The sequence below is a fragment of the Schistocerca cancellata genome, chromosome 3 (genome assembly GCF_023864275.1).
Source record: "Schistocerca cancellata isolate TAMUIC-IGC-003103 chromosome 3, iqSchCanc2.1, whole genome shotgun sequence".
In the NCBI taxonomy this organism is placed as follows: Eukaryota; Metazoa; Arthropoda; class Insecta; order Orthoptera; family Acrididae; genus Schistocerca; species Schistocerca cancellata.
Genome location: NC_064628.1, coordinates 843624184 through 843642801, shown reverse-complemented (window position 1 = coordinate 843642801; position 18618 = coordinate 843624184). Strand labels below are relative to the sequence as shown.

General features: G+C 40.0%; 1 protein-coding gene across 6 annotated transcripts in view; it reads right to left on the bottom strand.

The window, feature by feature from the left end:
• Positions 1-571: 571 nt before the first annotated feature.
• LOC126175901 (actin-binding LIM protein 2) overlaps positions 572-18618 on the bottom strand; it is a 328131-nt gene continuing 310084 nt past the window's right edge. For 4 of the 6 annotated variants that reach the window (XM_049922962.1, XM_049922960.1, XM_049922959.1 and 1 more), the window contains 2 exons: positions 15119-15313; positions 572-1833 (listed from right to left, as the gene is read on the bottom strand). In XM_049922962.1, the coding sequence (XP_049778919.1) occupies positions 1720-1833; positions 15119-15313 (309 nt within the window). In that variant the 3' untranslated portion in view covers positions 572-1719. Of the gene's footprint in view, positions 1834-15118; positions 15314-18618 lie in introns of those variants that run through there. The other 2 variants (XM_049922964.1, XM_049922963.1) reach the window with 1 other exon arrangement.

The following is an 18618-nucleotide window of genomic DNA, read 5'->3' as shown; positions in this document are numbered from 1 at the left end:
TTTAAATAAATAAGCACAAATTTCTTTATGTATTAACACAGAATAGATAATATTGTTGGTTGCATTGGAGGAATTCTCAAAGCTACGGGTTTAGTTAGGAATTAAAATTTTAATCGCTATTTTCATATACACAGACCATACAGAATTGTGCAGAAGACTGGCTAAGTTATATTTCTTTCTTGTGTATTATTAACCATTATTATTTTATTTACACATACAGCAGTGATACTTTATTTCAGTTTTAAATTGCCACCTAGCACCATAAAGCAAACAACTGACAATTTCCACCTTTGATAATGCATTACACAACTGTAAAAATAGGAAAAAAGGGTGGCACTGAAATTCAGGCACTCTACATAAGCAATTTTAATGGCAGTACAATGTATTTTCTTCCAATTAACAGCAATTAACACTATTGTTTGTTTCTCAATCCAAGATAAGGTTAGTAAGACTTTAATCATTAAAAAGTAAAGGCAAAATGAGAGACATCTTCTAACAATCACACACCAGAAGTTCACTGCTATGACAGTGTCCTTCAAATGGTACTTTAAAATTAGTACAAAGACGCAAGTTGTCTACAAAAATGCAGTCTTTTATTCCTGAAATCTAGTCATTTGTCCAGCCATTTACAATTTATGGGAGCTACATCTGCCACAGTGTAAAAAAGTAACAGAATATAGAAGATATAAACAGATTTGAATTATGCTGAAATGTGTCATGAAATAAAAAATATCTCACCACAAAGACAGAGATATGCCTGTGAAGATTTACATAAATTCAAATCAGAAACCAACGTAACATCAAATGTTCACTAAGGGTGCGTTATTTCACTCTAATTAGGTACAGAAATAACATTTACATAACCCAGAGCAGACAATATCATTAGATAGTGAATGAGAGAGAAAGGAGACTGCCTGGAATGATTCATTTCACGTAGCACAATAAAATAGACAGCACCTATTTAGTATAAGATATGCACCACTTTCAGCATTTATTTATGTCAAACTGCTAATAGTGCTTTCATATTTTACACAATACTTTCAAGGCAAATGCATGTATTTTCAAGTGGTTAAACTGGTTTTACAGCATACATGGTACATAACACAATAATAAAATGGAGAACTAAAATACAATGTAAGCTGCGTACAGACCACACCTGTGCCACACAAAAATTCACTTACTAAGCTTTATATTTGAAAGAATTTCCCACTGACAAGACACCATTATGGATCTGTTCCAGCAATAAAAATATTTACACTTAAATGTACAATATAGATAAAGCATGTGTATTTAAATGTTCCACTGAGTGATGTCCTGTATCCTTCAATATTCTACAAAGCAACATACCTGACTAGTTGTAGCAGAACAAGCTGAATGAACATGATAAATGTGATGTCTTCAGTAATACTTACTAATTGATGAAAATGATGATGACAGTGAAAATTATGAGTACAAATAAAAATAGGATCTATTAATGCCAGCTTTTACAAATGCTTATATGAAATGGTTGTTACGAAAAATTAAGATGCAAACATCTTTTGAAGCAAACATTATGTCTGCAAATTGAAACAGAAACAGATACAGCAAATAAGGAGCACTAAGAGTCCTCAATAAACTGCCCGAGTTAAATCTTGCTTTCTTTACATTAATTGTCACAAACTTTGTAATGACAATAGCTACCATATAAATATATAAAGTAAATTTTAATTTGCCAACAATTCAGAAAAGACGGGCTCGTCGTTTTAAATCATTTCTTCGCCACTGGGGCATGCGGTAGAATTCCACTCTTGACACCTGGAACACAGCTTCAAACTCAGCGTCAGAAAGATGGCGCTGTAAATTAAATGGATGGATTAATAACAAAATTCAGACAATCACGCCTACTACGATAGCTCATTATGTTTTTTACTTTAGATACAATTTCCTTGTTACAAGCAATAAATTTCCTTATGTACTACAGAAGGTGTAAAATATGTGTCTCATATTGGGAAAGAGCACTGCATAACAAAAACTGTAACACACAACATCTTTCGTAACAAAAACTGTAACACACAACATGTTAATCTTAAGAGAGAATAAGTCATCTTTTACAGCCACTACAACTACACAACAAATTAACACAAGGAAGGCAGAAGTATGACCACAGCAGTTGAGTCCCATAGTGCTCAGAGCCATTTTTTGAAGGCAGAAGTGGTAAGAGGCCACTTTGATTCCAGCATAGAAACTTCGTATTTATCATATAAATTCAAGCTAAGTGCAATAATCAGTACAAAATAACTATGTTATTATTTCTGTTTGTTCATTTAAATGTAGGTTTCTTTTCATTAGCTGACACTGCACCACAGCTGAAATTGTTCGAAACGGGTTTTTCAGGACATGACAATTTTATTGTTGTTTCCATTTCACAAGTATATTTAAAAGTTTGTCATTATAGTGCTATTCACCACAGTCACTATTAACTTCTACATATATTCTGTAGAAATTTACAACATTAACATAAGTCACTCCACTTGTTGCCTCTGCAGATGCTGATATAGCATTCCCTCCATTTCTTCATAACTTCCTCTTTTGCTTTCTATTCTCCCTAAAACTGCGTGTTCTTTGTCTTTCCCTCCAATTCATTAGCAGGCTGCAGAAGCAATACTTTTTTTTCCATGCGTTGGTCTGTTACTGTACTGTCCATTATCCTTCCATTTTATTTTTTGTTTATTTGTCACTATGTCCAAAATACACAATGGCGATTTCCTGCACATAACTTGTAGATTTATGGATCATTTCATCAATTCCATCTATAGCGATCACATTTTTCCGTTTCCACCTCCTCCTTTGGTTCATGCCACTTTATAATGAAAGTGCTGAGCAGTGCGTGTTTTTCCTCCCTTGATACAAAATGAAAATACGGGCTTTATCAGTTGTCAAGATCATATTTATGTCTTGTTCTTCTTTGCTCTAACTGTTCATCAATGTATACATCTTTCCCAGTGAGCTAAAAATTTTACTAGTTGGCACACATGCGGATCAAGTTAATTTTATCTACATACAGAATGTTGCAATGTCAGATTCAGGTGGACCTGTGTAACCAATCAAGGCATGTGAGGACCAGCCACTGATTTAAATCTGCAGCCAGCGGCTTCAATAGTGCTGGTTCAACACTTTGCAACACGGCATTTCACCATGGAAAAGGGGGGGGGGGGGGGGAGGGTGTGGGGGGGGGGGGCGGCGGCAGCAGTATTGCTACATATAGTGTCACAACGTGGTATTTCCACAGCCAGATAGGCGACAGGGGTACCTAGCTACTGCTATGATGCACCTAGCTGGAGCAAGTATAAATGCTCCCAGCTCAGCCAGTAGCAACATTCCTTCTGTGCCACACATTCGACCGGCGCAATCTCCTTCACTGTCACAGGTCAAATGTGCAGCTAACCTACTGCAGCCTCACTGAGCACTGTTGTTCATCATAAGAATAAACCTGATGTAAACAAACACAAAAGCGATGATTTGTCAGAAGCCATAGCACAGGTATACTAATGTTTGTCACACTCTTGGAAGTAGATCCTACTTATGTGTTAGATATGTTGTTATTATGTTATGTTAAATGAAACTTCAAGGTATTCTAATGTATTAACAGCCAACAACATTTTATTTAATCATGTGTTGGCTATGTATTTTCTATTTAAAAAATCACGTGCCGTCAGTCTGCACTGTTGTGCTCTGATTGTCGCGCTGTTAATATGCAGTATGGAAATGGCTGAGGCTGCTTCCTGTTCCACAGTGAAATACATGCGTGGGACACAGTTAAGAAGTGTCGAGAAATAGGTTTTTCTTAATGTTTTTAATAGATTTACAGAAAAAAATCAGCTTTAAAATATTCCAAGGGACTGTATATTGTACAGTTGATATACAAATCCACAATGGACACGTAGCGGAATCGGCAGCATAGACTGTCAATCTGGTGTAGTTCATGGATTGCTGGTTCAAGCCTCGCCGTGATCCCCCTCCCCCTCCCCCCCCCAATCATTTTTTAATGAATAATGCACATCATCTTGTTTCTAATTATACATTACATGCAAAGTTACTGTTTTCATTTCAAACATAAATTCTTAGTTACCGATATTTTATGAAAGATTGTTAACAAAGATTTAAATTAAGAAAACATAACAATTTAATTTTTTAGGACAAAAATGAAAAACCAAATACTTTTTTATGTCACTATGTCCATTGTTCTGGGTGATAATCGTAGAAAAATGAAAAACAATCATTTTCACAGCATTGAGCGCACTAGACAAATGTTGCATTTTTACATTTGCCACTGTACCATTACAATATGAACACAAAAGAACTGATCTGGAGCCGAGTTAAGGGATTTGTCGCAAGAAATTACAAGAATGTTAAGCTGGCAGACATGCTGGAACTAACGGACACCCACATATCACTGCCGAACACTGGTGGGGTATAGAACAGCTCGTCACAAAAGAGGAGGAGAAAATGCAGTGCCTGGGTGGCTTCGTGGATTCTGTTGTTGATCGACTCATTCTCAATGTAGCAGATGACGGTTCTAGAACTGAAATGTATTTCTCGAATTCAAATAAGGAAAGAGCTAAGATATTACCAGACGACTGACTGTAACTGGTGGCTTCAGTGTTCATCAGTACAGTGAAATCCCTGCAGTATGCTTTTGTACCACACATAGCTTGCTCAGAAAAATTACCCTGTGTTTAAGCTAGGAATTTTCATCACTCTTGCTTGCAACTGGAGGTGAGAACAAAAATGTTTTATGCTTTCCATCTGGTCACCTGAAAAGCGTGTGGCTGTGCTCAACTTTTTCTGAATACTACTTCATTCTCCTTAAAAATTAAACGACATTCAAAGCTATATTGTTTCTCTCCTCATCTCTTTTTTTACGTCTAAACTGCAACTGCCTACATCAATGCAGGTTAGTTTGAGCAACTGTCTGGCCAGTGCTGATGAAGTTAAATGCGCCGGTAAAGCTGTTGTCCCACCTTATCACTCTGTCTATTTTCATATAACACAGAATAAAACGTATCCTTACGATCATACTTGACTGTACTAAACACAGCTTGGCTTCTGCTCCAAGTGAAATGAAATCTAGTGAGATTCAACCAAATGCAGAAGAATACATGGTGTAATGTTTACGTCATGCTTATTCTTATGATGAACACAGTATAACGAAAGCCACTGGCTTATGAGCTATCAACTACACCTGTCGGTACAGGCTTCGAACTGGATCTGCTGAGGTGAGGCAGCCCATTGGCCACCACACTTGACATTCCAGCCAGTCTCTGTGGGTCCCAGCTCAGCTCAGGCACCAGAGTCTTGCCACCAGCCTCGGTCTGCAGACAGTGCTCTCCAGCACAGCTCCCTAACCTCACTCCACTGTGGTGCTGACACTCAACTCACATCAACGGGTGCACCGATGCCACCAGCCACTGCAGAAGTACCTCAGCATTCTGCTGTTTGGGAATATGTTGCCCACTGCTAGTAGCCACAACTGACACTTGGGTCACTATCATCGGAGTGCTATATCAAACGCAGCCAATAATAAAGAACGTTTCTGTTAAGGAAGTATTATTTACTCTGTCATAACTGTGATACTGGTGAATAGGAGGCCTGGATATTTTGCCAGGGAATGTAGTGAATGGCCACAGTTAGCACTCATATGTAAGAGTTAGGTGTGGTCAGTGGCTGAAATATGACTGTGGTATTTGTTCCTTTTCTTTTGACAAAGGTTTTGCAGTGAATGAACCAGAGGTGGAGAAGGTTACTACTGCTGTGGCAGTTTGGATCTTATGGAATCAGATGGTGCAACTCTAAGCAGATAGCATGAGAGCTGTGCACTTAGAAGCACTGAGAGAGGATTGAAGGGATCAATTCTTGTCCAGTATGTTGTTACACACCCCAGGCATTAGTACCATTAACCTAGCCTCTCCTTTTCTAAGTAAGGCAGGGGAGGAAGTGTCCATATTCATAGACAACTTGTTCACAATCACAAACTGGGACGTTGGTCATGGGAACAGTTTTTACATGTGGCCAAATTACATTTGCTGGGAGACACTAAGGGGTATGCAATGTATTGCAAGGAGTTAAGGAGTCCACGGACATTTGAAATTCTGAAGGCAGGCCTGCTGCAGTGATACAGAAGAAAAAACAGCTGTAGGTATCATAGGGAACAGCTGAACAAGTCCATTGAAAACTTTGTGGACAGGACTACAAAGCTAAATGTCACAGATAAGTTGATCGACAGCGATGATACCAATAGGGTCCTTCTGCAAGGAGGCAGAACAGAGGGCATTAGGTGTATCTTTGAGGGGACTGCTGTTCAATGTGACAAGAAAAGAACAGGCAGAGCTTCCTCACAACTTAGTTGAAGCCACAGCAACTGTGATAGCATTAGAAGAGATGAACGCAGTGACTGGAGTTTGGGGCAGTAAATATCACTGTGGGAGTTACATGTTACTGACGAAGATGGACTGTCCTTACATGGTGAGAATGTTATGAATCACAATGTAAGAACAGGGCATCTGAAATAGGAATGCAGACAAAAGTCTAACACATGGTGTACGAGGTGGAAACTGGTTAGGAATTCTAATTTGCTGTTCAACAACAATGGGGCTCTGGAGCTACCCTGTGTCACTCCCAGTAAATACAAGGACAAGCAAAATGGGTGCAATGGCAGGATTTTGCTCACAGGCTTAGTGGATGGAAGACAGCATAATTTTTTGTTGAACATGGATTCACAGGTGTTCATGAAAAGTTTGGGCATCATGGAGAATAGGAGATTGGGCCTACCACAATGTAGGTTAAGTGGAGTGGGTGGAAATGACCTGCTTTTGCTGGGTTCAGTGGTGGTGAGTTTTTGGGTTGGAAAAAAAAAATTTCCGGGGGTTTCGTATCGGTGATGGATGGTTACTGCACAGACTTAGGGTTAGATTTCTTACTTGAACATCTCGCTAGAACTGACCTTGATCAGCATATAGAAGAACTCAATGGGACATCATTGCATCTGAGGGAAACTGCCAACAGTGCCATATTGCCACAAGGTTCATCCTTGCTGTAAGACAAACTACACAGACTGTATGCACTACCATTAAGGATCAATTTGTGCGACAATGTACTGCAAGGTATGAGAAAACTACTGTGGCTGAGTCTACGAACTAATTGCTGGTAAAAATGCCGTACACAGCAGAGGAATTAGATACAAACCTGTGTTTTATAAGCAGGAGTGTTGTTTGCTTACACAAGTCTGAGGATGAGCAGGGAATAGGTAGTTCTGGGATGGCAGACGTGGAACTGTCCAATGGATGATTGTCACCTATTTGGAGACCTCATAGAAGGAGAATTTAGACAGAGCAAATTTGGACCATAACTTGGAGGTTGCCACTTTAGCTGCATTATGAGAGATGGTAGTGCACTTGGAAGGAGCTGAGAGGATATCAATGGAGCAATTATTTTTAGAAAATAAGGATTCTCTTGAGTCTCTGCTAGTGACCACAGAGACACAGCATAGAATCACAACTGAGAATAAACAGCCTGTGTAGTGTAAGCCACACCGTATGCTACATCAACTGCAACCAGTGTTGGAAGATTTTTTTAACCGAAGGCTGCAAGAGGGTATTATTAAGGAAAGTTCCTGACACACTGGAAGAAATACAGTATTTGGGGCATGTAATTAGCTGCAACGTAATCCTGATGGACCCAAGGATAATAAAAGTCATACAGGATTTTCTGTCATTGTGGACAGGGAAGGAATTGCTGCCTTTCTTCGGCCTAGTGAATCATTACTGGAAGTCTGGACAGCAATTTGCAGAAATAGCATAGCTGGCAAGTTTAATTGGTCAGCAGTGTACAAGGATCCATTCATCTGGTTGAAAGAACTTTCAACATCTGGATCGATATTTGTTTCCCATATTATGAGAAGTAATTCGTGCTGTCACGCAATGCAGGAAATCATGCTCAGCTATACATTAGGTCAGGAACTGGACAGGGCAGAACATCCAGTTGCCTGCACCTCAAGATAGTTGAACAGGGCAGGAAAGAACTATTCTACAATGGAGAAATAGAAGCTAAATCTTATATATGGCATAAAATATTTTAGATGTTATTTGTAGGGGAGAAAATTCAAGGTCAAAATGGATCATACAGTGCTGAGATAGCTATTAGGTTCTGAAGATCCACTGAGCTGTTTAATGCACTGGGTACTAAAACTCAGTGAATTTGATTTTGAAGTGCTCCATCACCTTGGTAAGTCACACGGAAATGCCTATGACCTGAGTGGGAAAGTTTGTGTGACAGAACAGTTAGGCTCTACCTCTTCAGATTAATAGAAAGTGCAAGCATCTGATGAAGAGTGGAAGCTATTTGCAATGCAAGCACAATTCATCGCACATAACAGAGTTTTATGCAGACAAACAAAACTCAGACCCCGTATTCTGGTACCCGCTATGTTGCGAAATGAAATGTGGAAACACGCTAATGATCATGTATTAGCAGCACACTGCCACTGTAGAACAACAGAGCAACATTTAGCTGAAAAATATTGGTGACGAACACATAAGCAATGTGTAGTTCAGTATGTAAAGAATTGTGTACCATGTGCACAGCATGCCAAATTAGGTGATCACCTTATTCCACTGCAGAGGTTACTGGAGGTCACCAAACCATCTGAGATGATTGGTTTGGCCATCTTAAATCCTTTCAGGTAGATGCTGGCAAGAAATTATTGTGTGTGAACAATAATAGATCAGTTTTGCAGAAATGGTACTTTCCCAAATCAATAAGCCAACACAGTGGGGCAAGACAAAGTTAAAAAAACTAAACTCTGTCCGAACAGGCCTTGGAAGGCCCAATGGTACCGACTGGCTGCCGTGCCATCCTCAGCTCACAGGCATCACTAGATGTGGATATGGAGGGACACGTCAGTACACTGCTCTCACGGCCATATGTCAGTTTACAAGACTGGAGCTGCTACTTCTCAATCAAGTAGCTCCTCAGTTTGCCTCAGAAGGGCTGAGTGCACCCCGCTTGCCAACAGTGTTTGGGAAACCAGATGGTCACCCATCCAAGTGCTAGCCCAGCCCAAAAGCGCTTAACTTCGGTGAACTGACGGGAACCGGTGTTACCACTGTGGCAAGGCCGTTTGCAAGACAAGTTTAGTAATTGGTTATTAATCTTCAGACGTCCCGAGTCTTTTTGTATAGACCATGGTAATAACTTTGTGTCAGAACTGAAAACACACTTTTGTCATTTGTTACAAATTTATAAATTAAGACTAAGTGTGTTACAACTCCAAACAAATGACAAAACAGAACAGGTTAACAAGATAATGGAGAAGGTGTTGAGTCACTATGTCAATGGTCACCATTGTAACTGTGATGCACTATTACCTCATGTACATGCTGCACCTTATGTAGATGCTGCACACAGTTCAAAAATTCACGAGAGTAGGGGGGGGGGGCTATTCTCGTACTAGGGAACTTATGGACTGAAAATGCCATCACCAATCGAGAGTGTTAAACCCAGAGTGCAGAATAAACGTGCATCAGTACAGAATTTTACAAAAACTTTACAGACAGTGCACCAAGTGCAGAGAGTTAACACGAAGGCCCTATAACAGTAGGAGCAAATAGGACAATGAAATACCAAATTGCTTATATACTGTGTAGGGCAATGGGTGATGTTGACAATCCTTTACACCCAAAAGGGGAAAGTTAAATTAATGCTTATTATCGAGGTCTTTTCAAAATGGTTAAGATGACTTCACTTGTAAATATGAAGTTACAACTCCCTACTCATACAAAAGTCATGCACATGGAGTGTATTTGAACCTATCAGGGTACACTTGAGACTTCACATTACTGGCCATGAAAAAGGCGACAGTAAAATAAAGGAAGGTGGCATGACAAAGGAAGCACTCTACATCCATGCACTCTGTCATACCTTTTGCATATGCAGTAAGATCATGAGATAGCCCAACAAAAATAACACGACCGGGCAACCAGAGTAGTTGGCACTAAAGGCAAATAAGAATTCTATGCCAGACACCCATATTCAGTAAAATGGGGGACTTTAGGTTAATTTGTACACATCAAAATAAAATAAATTCTATTAGTCACACTGGGTAACAAGACTCACGCATTAATGACAGCAGAAGAGCTACACCAATACCAAAGTGAGTGGTTTACAGTATGCCCCTCTACGGTGGTACAAACTACCCTGGAGGACAATTGAAATGGAACTATTCCTTGCAGGAACACTGGTGGGTGCCCACGGAGCTTTCTGCAATTCTTATAATACACAAATATTGTCAGGGGGTGACACCAGTGTGTGACTCAGTCGTAGCTATAACCACACTATGAGCAAAAGCACTTAAGGGGAACAAGATTGGATTTACAGAACAGCAGGATACCTACATTTATATTTATATTATGCAAGCCACTGTGAAGTGCATGGCAGAAGGTAGGTTCCATTGTAACATGGGGTTTCTAGCCATTCCATTCATGTGTAGAGCAAGGGAAGCATGAAAGTGAATGCCTCTGTGCATGTTGTAATTATTCTGATCTTATTCTCGCGATCCCTATGTGAGTGATACGTAAGAGGTTGCAGTGTATTTCTACAGTCATCTTTTAATGTAGGTTCTTGAAACTTTCTTAGTAGACTTTTTCTCAGGATAGTTTACATCTGTCTTCAATAATCTGCCAGTTCAGTTTCTTCAGTATCTCTGTGACACTCTCCCATGGATAAAACAAACCTGTGCCCGACCACTCATGCTGCCCTTCTCTGTACACATTCAATATCCTCAGTGAGTTCCACACACTTGAACATATGAGGGCGGTTCAGAAAGTAACCTCCGATCGGTCACAGTGCGGGTTGTGGGGGGAGTAGCGACGCCATCTGTGCATTCACGCACTCAACAGGTCAGTCGGCATCAAGCCGTGGTCGAGTGAACGTCGTATCTGCGCTAGTTTAGTTTTTGTGGCAGTTTGAAATGTGTGCTGCAATATAAAACCCCGCCAAATGTGAAGTGTGTGCTGTCATAAGGGTTTTTACAGCCAAAGGATATTCTGCAGCAGCTATTCATCGTGAGCTTTGTGCCGTGTACGGACCAAGAGTTATGAGTGAAGGAGTTGTCCGTGAATGGGTACGTTTATTTAAAAGTGGACGAGAAAACGTTCATGATGAAGAGAGGAGTGGTAGACCATCATTGGTGACTGACGAACTCGTTCAGACAGTTGATGCAAAAGTTCGTGAAAATCGACGTTTCTCAATGTCGGAGTTGTCTACTGGTTTTCCACAGATTTCTAAGACTCTCTTGTACGAGATAGTGACAGCAAGATTGGGTTACCGTAAGTTCTGTGCACGATGGGTGCCCAAAATTCTTACCGACCACCACAAAACTCAAAGAATGGCCTCTGCATTAGATTTTCTGTCACGTTATGAGGACAAAGGAGAACCATTGTTAAACAGAATCGTGATCGGTGACGAAACCTGGATTAAGTACGTGAACCCTGAGACAAAAGAACAATCAAAGATGTGGGCACTTTCAAATTCGCCTACCAAACCAAGAAAAGCCTCGCAAGATTTTTCTGCCAGAAAACTGATGGCAACGGTGTTTTGGGATGCCAAAGGGGTGTTGTTGGTTGAATTCATGGAACGTGGTACGACCATTAATCAAGACGTGTACTGTGAAACAATAAAAAAGTTACGACGGGCTATACAGAACAAACGCCGTGGTATGCTGACTTCCGGTATCGTTTTTTTGCACGATAACACCCGTCCTCACTCTGCTCGCAGAACAACGGCCCTTCTTGAGTCCTTCAAGTGGGACGTTATCAACCATCCACCTTACAGCCCAGACCTGGCGCCAAGTGATTATCACCTCCTCATGCATTTGAAGAAATGGCTCGGGTCACAGCGGTTTGATGACGACGAAGAGCTCAAAGATGCGGTCACAGGCTGGCTCCAGGCACAAGCGGGTGATTTTTATGCAGAAGGAATTTCAAAGCTTGTGAAGAGATACGATAAGTGCCTCAATCGCTATGGAGACTATGTAGAAAAATAGTGCAAAGATGTAGTTGTAAGATGTATATATTAAAATATTTTTATTTAACTAGGTGTATTTTTTTAAATCAACCGGAGGTTACTTTCTGAACGGCCCTCGTACTAAGGCCAGTCGCGCAAGTGATTTTTAAGCAATCTCCTTTGTAGACTGATTGCACTTCCCCAGCATTCTATCAATAAACCAAATTCTATCACCTGTTTTACCAATGACTGAGCTTACGTCATCACTCCAGTTCATACCACTACAAAGTGTTACACCCAATTATTTGTACGAGTTGGCGTATTCCAACAGTGACTCACTGATATTATAATCATAGGATACTACATTTTTTCATTTTGTGAGGTGCACAATTATATTACGAACATTTAAAGCAAGTTTCCAATTTCTGCACCACTTTGAAATCTTATCTAGGACTGACTGAATATTTATGCAGATTCTTTCAGACATACTGTGAATGGGACTCAAAGTGACATCTTGAGACCAACTTTTCAGCTTCCAGCAACAATAACAGGGACTGTGTTTCTGAACTTAACATAGCCTCTGCTGCACCTAAGCTGCTACTGAGTCAATGAGCAGTGACACCAATAGGCGAAACTGCCTATCTCTGAGCTGTCGGCCAGTCACGTTGGTTCCAGGCCTCAAACTGGATCTTCTGAGGTGAAACAACATGGTGCCTGCCGTTGGCTGACATCCCAGCCAGTCTCCGATGCTCTTGAGTTTGACTCGGACAGCCTGTGCACTTCTCACTAACTACTTTGTGCCATGGACAATAATTGTCAGCCCAGTCATAACCCTCGCTCCGCTGTGCAGCTGACTTCTGACTTGTGTCAGGTATAGGACTGATACCATAGCCACTATGGGGCTGCCTCAGCATTCCACTATTTCAGCAGATGTTACCAGCTACTACTACCCTCGACCAGCACCAGGATCACAAACACAGAAGTGCTGTATGACAAGTAAATAATAATAATAATAATAATAATAAAGCAATCTCAACTCCATACTTGTTGCAATACTGATGAATATGTCCCACAGCTGCTTGCAATTAGAAGTGGCCATCGTGCAATATTGTGTAATGTAGCAGAATGGGACAATACATTAAAAACAGATCAATGCAGTTCTGTCACAAACTGCAGTACCCACGTAACTTTGCTGTTTTGTACTAATACTCTTCATATGAAACAAGACAGCTTGGGATTTTATCAACCAAGCTACTCATTGTCTCTGCCTCTCTGCCCCCCTGCCCCCCCCCCCCCCCAAATATATTTGCCTGAACACTGTACTGTAGAGATCTTCATAGTTGCCATGTAATGTAAAAAGCACACTTACTGATATTTCATATACTGGTACTAGCAGTAACAAATGTATCAAATAAGTACCAAAATTACCACAAAAACATGCTAGGAGTATCTACTTTTACATAATGTTTAAGTAATTAATATTTTTATGTATAGCCTTGTTCAGGCAAGTACAGTGTTATGTTTATGCAAGTTAGCCTATGAAATTCTGTTAAATTATTATCACACACAATAGTTCAAACAAAAATGCATGTGCATTTACTATTTACCAATCCAGAATTGTAAAATTTTAATGTAATTTGTAATGATCTAGTACACAACATGAATTCTGTGATTGTAACTTTACCTAAGTGCCAGTGGCAGTAGCCATGGGAGAGTCAGTGATGTCGCAGATTTTGTGGTGTCAGTCACATGATACTCTAGAAATTTTTAATGAACATTTTGAAGTTAAATTCTGTGAATCGTGTAAATCTTTTTGTAATTAGCATGTCACAAATTGCCTGATACAGCAACGAAATGAACACAGGCAACATTTTTAATGGAGGAGCTACTAAGTTACACCACCATTTACTAAATGACGGACATCTGGTTAACAGTTCAGCCAGTTGTTAACAGGAGAGATCTGAGAAGTTCTCAGCACTCTTTTATTCCACAATGTAATACACAAAATGTGCAATCGCACATCATTCACTAGATTAACATCTCTAAAATTTCACTGTGGGCAAATAAAAAATGTAATTATTTTTCCAGCATCTGTAGTTACAGTAAAATTGTTTAGGAAATCAAAAAGCAATAACAGAACTGCCAATCCACTGAACGGCATTAAGTACATGGGCTGCTTCACTTACAGCAACACGCCCTTCTGTATCACGTCCTCTTCATTCACAAAATTACTATTTCTGGCACTTAATCACTGCCATTATCAAACTAATCAATTTCTGATTTTGTGTCTGAATTCTCTAAAACAGGCAATACTTCTTCATCAGGAAACTTATGCTGGAGATACATGAATGGAGAGAGATTTCCATGCAAACAACATAATCAGAACAGTGAAACTTTAACTGTAATAAACTGAACTGTGCTTGTGCTGGAAACAGCAATCAAAAGTTTTTGATGTCTATAACAAATTTCTCCACTTAAAATGCCCACCCACAGGCAGCGGTGGCCAAACTGCTAGTGCACAGAAGTCAGGTGGTTGGGCCATAGCCTGTGCAGTCATTCAGCCCTGACCAAGTGCCCACAGGCAGGTATCAGCAAGTGGCTCATGCTTGAATAGAATGCATACAGTTGGTCTATGTGTTGTGTAGCCTATACTAACTACACCTGCCCAAAGATGCCCTGATGGGCATTCGGGGACTTCCCTGCCCTATTGGACAGCATTGGAAAAATCTGGTGGCTAGCTGCTGATTACTGTCACTTCGCTGTCTCTACTATGTGGCAACATTACTGCCGTTCAGACTGTATTGTTCAGATGATAATTCAACGAAAAATTAAAATGTGTAAAAAAAATTTGTGACAAGGACAACAAATATGGGAAAATGGTTGAAACATATGAGAAACATATGTTTACTGCCACTTTCTGAGTAGAAATATTTTCTCACTATTTTGAATTGCAGAGTTCCTTTCCTTTCGTTTGTTAAACACTGTACAAAAATAACCTCTGCAATGACAATAAAGAAATATATAATAGGCTATTTTGTTATAGATATAATGTATTTGAACAAGAGGGAAAAACCACACATACCTCTAGGTTGAGTCTATCTACATCTGCTGGAAGCCGGTAATTTGTAATTTGAAGCAAGTGATATGGGTAAATTTTGGCTGGCTCTGTACTCATTGGATGAGCCATATTTGGTAATGAGCGACGGAGGTGTGGACTGTACGAAGCTGCATATCGAAGACCCCCAGCGAAGGTTGTAGAAACAGGAAGGTCAGCATTCTGAAAAAAGTTGCACAGTTTTCTTCAGTCTCTGACACACCAGAACAATTATTTCTCATTAAATTATAATTTCTATTGAACAAGACTATAGTTTACATTATTTACAGTAACAATGCAACCTATTAGTGGTGAATTTTGAACTTTCTCTTTACTCTATCACATCCTTCCAAAAGTTAAACATTTACTGCTTAGTAATAAATATTAACTAAAAGATAAGGAGAGTACTACAGGAAACTGAAGCACTGGGTCACACTGCAGGACATACACAATTTGTGTCTGCATTTAGATTTTCAGTTGAATGAATTCCAAAAGCAGTGTCTCCACTCAAATTTTATCGGAAAAACTGGGTATTTTGTGCAACACAGCACACCACCACAATCACTTCATCCTCCATTCCACCCATTAGTTATCATCATTCCAACGGTATTTTATTGTTTGTGTGTTCCCCCATTAATGCCCTACAATATCAAAGATAAGACTACACACTGATGAGCCAAGACTTCATATGCCCACTGCCCACCATAAGACAGAATGCAGTCTCGTGGCACTGCAGAGACATGGTACATTTAGAAAGTACAGGGCTATTACAAATGATTGAAGCGATTTCATAAATTCACTGTAGCTCCATTCATTGACATATGGTCACGACACACTACAGATACGTAGAAAAACTCAAAGTTTTGTTCGGCTGAAGCCGCACTTCAGGTTTCTGCCGTTAGAGCGCTCGAGAGCGCAGTGAGACAAAATGGCGTATGTCGTGCTTGAAATGCACTCACATCAGTCAGTCATAACAGTGCAACGACACTTCAGGACGAAGTTCAACAAAGATCCACCAACTGCTAACTCCATTCGGCGATGGTATGCGCAGTTTAAAGCTTCTGGATGCCTCTGTAAGGGGAAATCAACGGGTCGGCCTGCAGTGAGCGAAGAAACGGTTGAACGCGATGGGACAAGTTTCACGCGTAGCCCGCGGAAGTCGACGAATAAAGCAAACAGGGAGCTAAACATACCACAGCCGACAGTTTGGAAAATCTTACGGAAAAGGCTAAAGCAGAAGCCTTACCGTTTACAATTGCTACAAGCCCTGACACCCGATGACAAAGTCAAAACGCTTTGAATTTTCGGCGCGGTTGCAACAGCTCGTGGAAGAGGATGCGTTCAGTGCGAAACTTGTTTTCAGTGATGAAGTGATGGGGTTATGTGAAAGATTCAGTGTTTAAACCTCATCTACCAAGAAACGTGCCAGAACTGCGAGCTCGCATCAACGATGCTTTCGAACTCATTGATGCGGACATGCTGCGCCGAGTGTGGAAGGAACTTGATTATCGGCTTGATGTCTGCCGAATCACTAAACGGGCACATATCGAACATTTGTGAATGCCTAAAAAAACTTTTTGAGTTTTTGTATGTGTGTGCAAAGCTTTGTGAAAATATCTCAAATAATAAAGTTATTGTAGAGCTGTGAAATCGCTTCAATCATTTGTAATAACCCTGTAAATAAGGAGGGCAGAGATGAAATGGGAAACATTTTAGTGATGACACATGCCGATAACAGGAAAATCCACCAAGATAAGGGACTCTGCCAATGGGCAGATTGTTATGGCAGGGCACCGGGAAATGAGCATCTGAATTAGAAGTCCACATCTCATCACAGCATGTGCAGGTTGGAGGTTTGCCTGCTATATAAACTACAATTGCAGTGAGCATAAGACCATCAACACTGTGCCATCAATCTATGGAAACATGTCACCTGGTGATACGAATTACACTTCTTGTTACACCAGGTCAATGGTTGTGACCCGATATGGCATGATAGGCAAACAGCAGTTTGAGACATGCACCCACGGATGCAAGCTGGTGGGAGCAATATTACATTATTTAAGTGGCAGCAGTGGGAGAGAGGGGAGGGGGGGGGGGCATTCACTTGGGATTCCATGGGACCAGTGGTACTAATCTATGGTACAATGATAGCCATGGACTATGGGTACATTATTGTGGACTGCCTGCATCCTTTCATGCCTGCCTGATGTTCTCCCCATTGGCATCTTCCATTAGGATAACTGTCTGTGTCATAAAGCCAGAATATACAATGGTTTGAGGAGCTTGATAATGAACTCAACGTCATCTTAGCCACTAAATTCACCTGATCTGAACCCAATGGAAAACACCTGGTACACCACTGGGCTCCAGCTCTGAACTCACATATAATTGGTTTGTCATTTACAGGAACTATGTGACCTGTGTATAGACATCTGATGCCTCATACTTCTTAAAAACCTACCAAGGACTTTTCAAATCCATGCCACAAAGAATCACTGCTGTAATATGTTCCAAAGGTGGACCAACACACTATTAAACATGGGTTCATAATGTTTTGGCTCCTCAATATTGGTTTCACATTGTTCCAGAAAGTTTTTATGTTTTTTGTGCTTCCGTAGACACCAACAAAATAAGTGTTCCATTTCTGGTTCATTTGGCTGACAATGAACTGAAGTGTTAGTGCTGGCATTACAAACGTGTATGGTCTCTTTCAGTGCTTGAACAAAGTTCTTTGAGACAGAAAACATATTTGCAGACTAGTGAAATTCTGAAATGCTCTAATCATATTAAGAGATGATGGAAAATTCCACCATGTAAGTACAATGGCATCCATGTCCTTATGATCTACATGCCTCAGAACCATTAATGTGCAAACCTAGATAAGGTGGAAAGTTTGCTGAATGGTGCAGAATTAGCTTTGACATCAATGAAATTTTGTTTTTGTATTTTTGCTAAATGTGGTGCAATAATTTATAAAAGTAAACATCTATGGAATAGATTTCTTTATATGCTTTTTCAAGTAATAGTGCTGAACATGTTTCATTCAATTGGCTACTGATTTTATTAGCACCACAAATTTATCCATAGTTTCTACAAATTTATCCAGAGTTTTTGAAAGTCTGAGAGCCTGCTTATCTTCTTCCTTCATTTTTAGCAAACTAGGAATGGCCCTGGCTTACTTCTCTTGCAGATCGCACATGTGAAAAGGACTCTCAAAATTGCAACCACGAATAAAAATAATTGAGAATGTGTACAATATGATATTGGCCAATTGGTGATTACTAAGGTCAGAATGAGCTGTCACACTAAGCTTTTTAACACAAACTGTACAGTATATTTTACATGAAGACTTTCCTTTGAGAGAGCTTTAAGTAAAGTGGGTGATACATATGTTAAATGCTGATGAAAACAAAAAACTGAAACAAATTTCTCAACAATGTTTGGACTGTTTTAAATATACAACTGATTTTGTGTATTTGGAACAA